General features: G+C 37.3%; 1 protein-coding gene across 1 annotated transcript; it reads left to right on the top strand.

Moving 5' to 3' along the window:
• Positions 1-103: 103 nt before the first annotated feature.
• arfgap3 (ADP-ribosylation factor GTPase activating protein 3) lies at positions 104-9,375 on the top strand. Its single transcript, XM_066668011.1, has 16 exons — positions 104-268; positions 968-1,086; positions 1,244-1,316; positions 1,823-1,954; positions 2,055-2,135; positions 2,375-2,447; positions 2,535-2,591; positions 2,837-2,880; positions 3,060-3,199; positions 3,621-3,752; positions 4,002-4,133; positions 5,682-5,822; positions 6,301-6,424; positions 6,688-6,775; positions 7,548-7,672; positions 7,905-9,375. Exons 1-16 carry the CDS (start codon positions 200-202, stop codon positions 7,920-7,922), a joined length of 1,548 nt encoding a protein of 515 aa, XP_066524108.1. The 5' UTR covers positions 104-199; the 3' UTR covers positions 7,923-9,375.
• The last annotated feature ends 687 nt before the right edge of the window (positions 9,376-10,062 follow it).

Raw genomic sequence — 10,062 nt, 5'->3', positions numbered from 1 at the left:
CAGCCGGGCATCTTGGAAAGAGTGGGGTTTGGTTTTACATGATATTGACGCTTTAAAATGTAGTTCCGAAATTGCATACATTTCCCAGCATGCACCAGTGAACTCCCTCCTGTTTTTTCTTCAGTGTTGACGCTGAACAGGGAAGTGAAGTGGAGTCAGTAATTTCTCACAGTCAACAGTTTTTCAACAGGTGGAAAACATGACGGAGCCCACAAAACAGGACATTTCTGCCATCTTCAAGCGTTTACGCTCCATTCCTACGAACAAGGTGAGTGTTAGTGGAGGATGTATTGAAGCGGAGATGTGTTTTGATGGAGGGAAGTAGATGGAGAGGTGACACGTCGCAGGTTTTTTGGAGCTGCTGCTGGTTTTCTCCTCTTCATTTTGAACATATGGCAGCCCCTTTTCACTCTGTTCTTTGTCTGGACGCTTCATTCCCGATGTGAAATGGACAAACAACACATTTTAAAAACGAGAGATGTTGTTTGGTTCTATAAACTTGTTGGTGACATCTTTTCAGTATAAATAAACACTGAATGACTTGGAACGATATATTTAATGCGTATGATTGACTTAAGGCGTGGGAACAAGATATTAAATGCTATGCTAGTTGTTACCTTGCCTTATTAAGCCTTTACAAAGTAATATTTCATCCATCCAATGCATTATTAAGTTGTTCCCTTATTAATTTGTTCCAGTGCATTTAAATAAGTATTCTCAGTAATTGCACTTAAAATATGGTTGAGAGTATATTTAGTATTATTATTAATAGCTATCTATATTACACCCAGGAAAAAATCTAAATTTTTTTTTTGTAAATTTCCTTATTCATTAAACATATGAATTGTCTATCTGAGATGGTATGATTCTTTTTCTGCATTCCTTCACTGTATTTTAATTTAAGCACATAAAACAAAAAACATCATACAATGAAAGTGACCCCTTTTACTCCATTTGCGTTTTTCAGGCCTGTTTTGACTGCTCTGCGAAGAACCCAAGCTGGGCGAGCATCACATATGGGGTGTTTTTGTGTATCGACTGCTCTGGAACCCACCGCTCTCTGGGAGTGCACCTGTCCTTTATCAGGTGAGCTACAGTATATCCCATTGTCTGGGAGATTAAAGTGTAGTTTAGATAAGACTGTCATTAGTGATGATTTCTGTCTGAGAATATACTGCTGTCACAACATTGCAACAGTATAATGTTAATTATTGACCATTATTAATGAGTGATTTTGGAGCAGGTCTACAGAACTGGACTCCAACTGGTCCTGGTATCAGCTGCGTTGTATGCAAGTCGGCGGTAACACCAATGCAGTGAGTGTTTTTCTTCTGTAATCCTTTATTTTATAAAGGATTTATATTTTTTTTCCCCATGATATTTATAAACACCTCCAAAGTTCATGCTTAGAATTGTGTTGTCTCTTCTGCTTCTCACAATTCCAAAAATCCCCAAACAATAATTTATGTTGCGATCTGGACACATCAACAGCTTCTTTGTTTGAACTTGATCTCTTTAAAAGTGTGTTCACTATCTTTAAGTGTTTTTTTCCTATTGTAGAGTTTTGTTTTTCAGTTGATTTTTTTTCATATGGTATTTCATGATATTTTATTGATACCTAAAATTTGTCACAGACTCTAAATGTTGATATACATCAACAGACTTGTTCTATTCCTCTCTTTGGTTTGACTGATGGTAGTAAAGAGAGATTGAATAGTATGTCATTGCTTCAGTGTTGTAATTAGTACATACACACACCGGATAAACATTGAAACAAGCATGGTTATAGTCTTGTAACAAGCTCTCCCTCTTCTCAATACAGACTGCATTTTTTAACCAACATGGTGTCACTGCCAGTGCAGCAAATGCCAAATACAACAGTCGGGCAGCACAGCTTTATAGAGAGAAGATAAAGATTCTCGCCACTCAAGCCACCAGGCAGCATGGCACAGAGGTGACAACCCCATCAACACACACACTCTAATAATAAAGTAACCAAGAACCTTGATAATAAACATCTCTCTTTCTTTCTTTCTTTGCCCTCGTATCTGTAGTTATGGCTAGACAGCCAGGCTCCTCTGTCCCCAGCATCTCCTGTAGACAAGCATGAAGACTTTTTCAGCCAGCACACACAGGTTTGTTTATCCTTCCATTATTGTCCTTTATTAAACATTATTGCACACATGCATCATATTTCTCCTCTTTATGTGTTTATTTATATTTATTTTAACGTCAGTATATTATTATCAACACTTAAATAAATCTTTGCATAGCAGTTTTCTCAGGGGCCTAAACCTTTTTTGCAAGACTGGATGGATGATCAATAACTACACTAAAATGTGCTTTGTGGGTTGTTTTTTTTCTGTGTAACCAGGATCATTTAAGCTCACAAGACCAAATGCTGAATTCACATCGGGAGAGCGCTGTACAAGACAACAATAATAATGGTATGGTCAGATCTCCGTAGTATTAAGACATGTGATCTCTAGTGTGTATTTATTCATGTATCTCTGACTCTTAATTGTCATCTACAGATAATCAAGAGAGCCCTTCTGTTGAGCTCCTCAGTGTTTCTCCAAAAGCTGTTCCAGGTACAATTAACTGCTAAACTGAAATGCAGTGTTGTTATTATGTTGCTTATTGAACAAATACTTTAAAGCAGTTCAGTATTATTATTATTATCCATAAATTATTAATACTAATTACAATTCACCTGTCTGCCAGGAAAAGTAGTAGCTTAACCATAAATTGTTTTGCCATGAGTTTGAATGTGGCTCATATTTAAGAATCAGAACTCTCTGTGCAATGACCATGCTGTATTTTATGTTTTGTGCAGAGCAATCGCTAATTAAAAAGAAGCCGACAGCAGCTAAAAAAACAGTGAGTGCTGACATTTTTTACTTTACATGCACATACAAGTAATATTTGCATGCTTACTCCTACATGTTGCATTCATTCAGAGATGCATGTAATGGTTCCAAAGCCAGTTGACTGACCTGTGTGTAAGTGATATAACTTGGGAAAATGGCTTTAAATATTCCTTTATTTCTGTGGGCTAGCTGGGCTCTAAGAAAGGAGGGCTGGGAGCTCAGAAAGTGAGCAGTCAGAGCTTCACAGTGCAGGAGAAGAGAGCTCAGGCTGTGGATAAATTGCGAGAGGACACAGCAGCAGAGAAGAATGCAGAGCCAGAAGAACCAGTGTGAGTGTCCTCACTTGCTTTCTCATATTGTTTACCGGTGATGGCATTCATACTCACATTTCAGTTAGATTTGTTTATCATCTTTATAATCTAACTACACATTTGAATACACTCTGAATACAGTTTGTAAAACTTGCTTACATATATCTATTGTATATTAATATATACATACACATATGTCCCTTCAGGGATCACTAAAGTTTTATCTTATCTCTTATCTTATTCAAAGCCACTATAAAATACAGTTTCCTATTGTTTTGCAGAAGCATTGTTGCTTTGCCCACCATCAGTGGCTGCACACCAGTAGAATATTGGCAAGGACACCAAGAAAAACATTTTAAATTATGTAGTGCTGTTAATAAGCTATATATGTTTTCAGACCGTGCACTATTTTTGTGTCTCTGTGGTATGTTTGTATCAGTGTGGCCTCTTTGAGACTGGCCTATCAGGATCTGGAGCTACAGAGAAAGAGGGATGATGTCAAGCTAAAGGGCATGGAAGGGAAGAAGAAGGAGCAGGCTGAGAGACTGGGGATGGGCCTGACTGGCAGAAGGTCTGAAAGTTTGCTGTTAAAGTTTTTTACACATATATTGTATTGATTTGGCTCCAATGAAGGTAAACTTTATTCCTTACATCATCACTGTTGCAAGCACATTTTTTGTGCATTACTGAAAAACAGACTTCTGCATATCAGATACATCTCATTAGTTTTATTTTCTACAGATAGGCTGTCCAAAAACAATTAAATATATTTAAAGCTTTAAATCAGCCTGGTTAATCTCTGTGTGTCTTTCTTTTTCAGTGGAGTTTCTCACTCTGTTATGGCAGACATGCAGACCATTGAACAGGAGACACCCACTATAGCTCACTCCTCCTCTTCTCGCCCGAGAAAATACAGTGAGGATGAGGAGGAAGATGGATTTTTCTCCATCAAGTGAGATCTGCTTTACTCATAGCTCATACATGAAATGTCGTTTTCACGTTTGTAAACGAAGCACCAAATTCAGAAATCAAAATCAAAGTTAGTAGGTTTATGTAGCACTGTTAGACTTAAGACTTAAAAACTTCAAAGAACTGAATTTAACAACGGTTTATAAAGAATGACTGCGCATTTTAAAAAAATAAGTAGGCACCTCATAGCTACAGCAAAAAAAAATTGACCTCACAGCTGCACAAAAGCAAAATGAAACCATAACAGGAGCTGACTGCTAGAATACCATAACAGTTACAGACTATCCCAATTCACTTTACCTGCTCCCAAATTATTATAGTTTAATGCAAATCGTATGTAAATCATATATAATTTATGACTGCTTATTTTTAATTTCAAATAAATTCTGCTATACCTCTATGAGTCTGTAACACACATCAAAATTCATTATCTGTAACCGCATATTCAGTTGAGGGTCGCGGTGGGTCCAGAGCCTACCCGGAATCATTGGGCGCAAGGCAGGAACACACCCTGGAGGGGGCCAGTCCTTCATAGGGCAACACATACACTCAAACATTCACTCACACATTCACACCTATGGACACTTTTGAGTCATCAATCCACCTACCTGTGTTTTTTTGGACCATGGGAGGAAACCGGAGCACCCGGAGGAAACCCACGCAGACACAGGGAGAACACACCACACTCCTCACAGACAGTCACCCGGACCGGGACTTGACCCCCACAACCTCCAGGTCCCTGGAGCTGTGTGACTGCGACACCTACCTGCTGCACCACCGTGCCACTGTACACATCAAAATGTTCTCACTAAATAAAAATTAAAAAAAATAAATCATTGGACATGTATGAATATGGCTACATTAGAAGTGTTTAACTTCTTGTTCAACTTTGATGACTGTGAAGTGTTTCAAACTGGCTGCTCCAAGAGCTTCAAGAAGAGCCCAACAAGTGTTGTAATGTTTTCGGATAAATGGGTGAACGAAGGCCTGTGTGTGATATTACACTGCATAGAACATGTGTAGGCCATACTTAGAAGAAGTAACTAGCACATCACTCAGATCGCTTGTTGTTACATCAGCGCAGCAGGGGTCTACCCCACACAGCCACATGTCTTCGTAACAGCCTTCAGCAGGACATTTCCTGAAAACAAACACTGACCTACAGAGTCATCTCCAAGGCCTGAACAAATATTCATCATGGCACAGCCAAATCAACAAAGAAATCCAATATGAGGAAACAAAATGCCATTGTGGCAAGGAAAAATGCTGATAAAGAGAAACCGGACACCGGCTCCAAAAGGGGATCCCTGGGGCAACATTATATAATTAGGACAGAACAGGAAATAGACTTAAAAAAAACAATACTTATTAAAGATCACGTGTGCCTTCACTTGTGTGTATGATGGTTAAGTGGTAGGACATCTGTGGCTAGTTAAGGAAATATTAAAGTTAATTTTAAAACTTCCTCTGAAATTCTTATAATTGTTTTAAACATTAATTAACTTAATATTTTGGTCCCCTGCCCATGTAGGAGCTCCTCCAGGTTTACAGATGACACCTCCCGCTCTTCAGACCAGTTCTTCTCCCAGTGGGGAGATGTCAAGAAAAAAGAACAGAAGAAACCAGAGCCTGACTTCTACTTGAGCTCCAAAGTGTCTTCATATGAAGAGAGGTTAGTTACTTCCTCAGTGTGGCAAGTTAAAACCCATATTAAAAATTATTTTACTTATGCATGCATTGAAACTATGAGGGCTGAGGACTGAAAGGTCATTGGTTCGATTCCCACGACTGACAGGAAAATTGGGTGTGGCAGGAGTGAAGGGACAGCACTGACCTCCTCCTTTAATCCATGGCTGAGGTGCCCTTGAGCAAAGCACTGAACCCACAACTGCTCACTGGGTGCCGGGGATGGCTGCCTGCTGCTCTGGGTGTGTGTTCACAGCCCCTAGTGTGTGTGTGTTCACTTCCACAGATGGGTTAAATGCAGAACGTTGTACAATTACAAATATTTGCACATTTTCAATAAGTAAATGTACAAAAAGTATGTTTACTTAAATGCTGCATACAGGCAAATGTAGAACTGTATGTGGTTGTTGTATTTAAACATTTTTTTCAGGCACTAAATCAATAATGGGTTTAATTATTTTCAGGAGCACATCACGGAGGAAAGCAGATCCAGGGCCTATACAGGTTTCTGATGATGCGCAGAAGAAGTTTGGAAGTGCAAAAGCCATCTCCTCTGATATGTTCTTTGGTAAACAGGACAACTCTGAGGTACCTCACTCTGTAAAAACCTGACTGCCTTCAAAATCTGCAAACATATTTTCTAAATTATGCAGGCTTTACTTTTCTGAATATTTCAAATGTAGAAAATACTTAAATACAGACTTGTCTTAATTTGTGTATTTTTGTGTGGAATTATTTTAAAAATAAATTCTTCCTCTAATTTGAAGTAATGGACAATGAGGCACTCAAATTTTGCTATAATAGATTATGTAGAGTAATGGAGAAAAAAAATACCCCTATGTTTTGGGCAGTATGAAGCAAGGACCCGTCTGGAACGTTTCTCTGACAGTTCAGCCATCAGCTCAGCAGACCTGTTCGATGAGCAGAAGAAGCAGAAAAGTAAGCGCTAAGTTCTAATCATTTTAACTGAACACATTTAGCAGATACTCCTCAGCTCACAAGTTTTACTCTTTCACCTTTTTATTCTGAATGTAAGGAAATGTGAAATACACTAATTAGACTGAATAGATTCTGTATTCTGAATAGACTGTATTTTCTGGTATAAAACAGTGCAGTGCATTCCTTTTGTTTTCTCCAGATGGTTTTCATGCATTGGTTGTGTATTTACTTAAAGTGACACAATTTTTCCATTAGCCGAAATATAGTTGTTCAGCCCAGACATGTTTATTGTTTAAGGTTTAATGATTTCCTTTTTGTCTGGAAGGAGTGTTCTAGTCTTGAGGTTAGCGTCCCAAAATCATCATCAGCTTCTATCAACTTCAGTCTCTTGAGAAATCTCAGACTTACTTGCTTATGTAGTTGCAGACATACTAAATATAATAAAGTATATATTGTACACACAGTACAATGCATTGCTATTTTTATAAATATGAATACATCACACGGCATATCTGTCCGAGATTATTTCAAACTTTGATGACATTTTATGCATGCGCTTTGTTTGATGCAAACTAGGTGGCTGAGAGCTTGCAGTATGCTATGGAAATATACATTAGACTCATAGTTCCTGGACAAAATGGAAAAAAAAGGAACTTTAAGACACCAAACCTGACTTATGAGCTACTTTTGATGGGAAGGGAAAAGTGATGTCACATTTAACATTTAAGCTAATTCATCCCGACTCAGTGGGCCTTCCTCTTTCATCTTTCAGACACTTCATACAGTCTGACCAACGTGCTGCCCAGTGCTCCGGATATGAGTCAGCTTAAGATGGGTGTGCGCTCTGTGGCTGGAAAACTGTCCGTCATGGCCAGTGGTGTGGTTTCATCTATACAGGTCAGTTCACATCAAACTAGTAGCTAGTGCTCTCCTGACATTACACATTGCCTGTTGTCTACCATAGACCACACCATTTGTCCAATTTGTCTGACCATTTGTCAGATTAACAGTCACTTGAACATTATTTGATAAGATATCCTTAAGTTTTTTTGGAGACATCTATGATGATTTTCTATATATTATTTTAGCACTTACTAAGAACAATTTGTGTTTGTGCCTTTTTTTGCAGGATCGCTACAGCACATGAGCATTTATATGGTACAGGATACGTGGCCTCTCGGCATAATGAAGGGATACTGTATGTCCATACATATAGGTCACAATTGCATTACAATCAAATACGATGCATATATGTAGCTTTATGGAACAGTAATTTGGATGGCCAATTAAAGGCTAAACCCCAGCTCTGTTGGGAAGTTAACTGAAGGGCAGGCTTTGCTATGTCATTTAAACTTGAAAGCTTTTTTTCCTTATAAAATTGTGGGCACTTTTGGTTATTTGGTTAAGGACACATGGACACACACATATAAGTTGCTTTTTGTAAATATTGTATGAATTGTTTGTCTTTCTCAGCCCATTATATGTGGATTATATTCAATCACACACTATTTTTGGAGTAATTTGATGAAAAGTGATCTTTGAGATTAAATAGGTTTCGTTTAATAAGTGCTCTTACATGAAGCTGTATCCTGATCACTGAATAGCCAGATTCTACAATGAGATTTCCTGTCACTTTACATTTGGAAAAAATGCTGCAGTAAAATCCTAAAGCACAAAGGATTTTTATATTAGATGCATTTAAAATTATGTTACAGACAACTATGTGATAAATTACACTTTAAAGAAGATATATGGTTTATGTGTTGTATAATGTGTACTTTATGTTTTTGGGGAGAGTCTTGGATATCCCAGAATATATTTTGGATGTGTAAGTTTAAAAAAGTCACTTTAAAAATCATGTATTGCTGAATTAGGTGAGGAATTAGAACTGAAAATTGCACCTTCCTTTTGGTGGCAGAAGATGGTGGTGTTTACAAAGGTTTATTACACCAAAGTTAATAAGCATTAACAAAGAATATTTGGCCTTTGGCCAAACATGTATTGGGTGTTGTTGGGTTGTTAGTGGGAATATTTTTGCTTGGACTAAGTTCAAATCTCCATGTGAACTATGCCTTATTTGTCAGAATCCTTGATACCCAAGGACAATTTTTCTTTCCTTTTCACTCTTTGTAAATATAGATGGCATTAGTGATTGATTTGCTAGGGCAGCTTATGCTTAACTATATATTATGCACTACAGAACTATTGTTAACTAAGTACAAATGACAATTATTATTCCAAACAATTATAACTGCCAATTATAAATGCCACATTGTGTATATTTTTTGCTAAGAATATTGTGAGAACTTGAATACAACAAAGGCTGTGTGAGAACCAGATCAGTTATTTCTTCTAAGAAGAAAGACTGAAATTATATAGAAATCCTAATTTTGTCAGTTTCACACCTTATTCTTTGTATTTCATAGCCCTTCAAATCTGAAACAAACCAAATTAAGATTAAAGGTAACACTTGCACTACACGTGTTCAGAATGAAACAGATGGTGATGATGATAAATGTAAAAAAACATAGTTTAAGGGTCATTTATAATTTCATGCTTAGAAAACAAATAAAATAAACAATTTTGGTGAAAAGTCTGTCTTTTCATTACATTTTTTTCTTGGTGGAAATAGATGTGTCTAGAATAATGAACAGAATTGTAAGTATTGTAATTGTAAAATGAGATAAAAAAAAACAAAAACATTAGACTGAAAGCATGAGCATGAAATAAAAACAAAATATCCAGAATTCATCTGTAAAAACAGATATTTTTTTTTTTAAATACCTTTAATTGTTTAATCCATTTTCTATATACCAATCAAACATAACACCACCTCGTTTCTACACTCATTGTCCATTCTCACAACAATTAGAAATTGAAGTACATCAGTTGCTCTGCATACTTTGTTTGCCACCTTTCACCCAGTTCTTCAAGGAATCCCACAGGGTCAATCATTCTCAGCACTGCAGTGACACTGATGTGGTGGTGGTGTGTTCGCATGTGGTACAGTTATGAGTAGATCAGACAGATGATGGAGTTTTAAACATGGTACACCCTAGACACATTGTAGATGTGAAGTCAAGAGAATGTTTGCTGTACAGTTTGTGTTGGTTGTCCTCTAGTCCCTCATCAGTGGACACAGGCTTCTGTTGATTGAAAATGAATTGACTGGTGGACTGTACTCAGTCCTGCAGTAACACTAGGTTAAAAACTCCACCATCAAAATCATACTTGCTCTGTGGTGGTCCTGACCATTAAAAACGGTGAAATGGAGCAAACAAAGTATG

The sequence above is a fragment of the Hoplias malabaricus genome, chromosome 4 (assembly GCF_029633855.1).
Source record: "Hoplias malabaricus isolate fHopMal1 chromosome 4, fHopMal1.hap1, whole genome shotgun sequence".
NCBI classification, from domain to species: Eukaryota; Metazoa; Chordata; class Actinopteri; order Characiformes; family Erythrinidae; genus Hoplias; species Hoplias malabaricus.
Note: the sequence above shows the minus strand (reverse complement) of the source record. Positions and strands in the feature narration are given on the sequence as shown.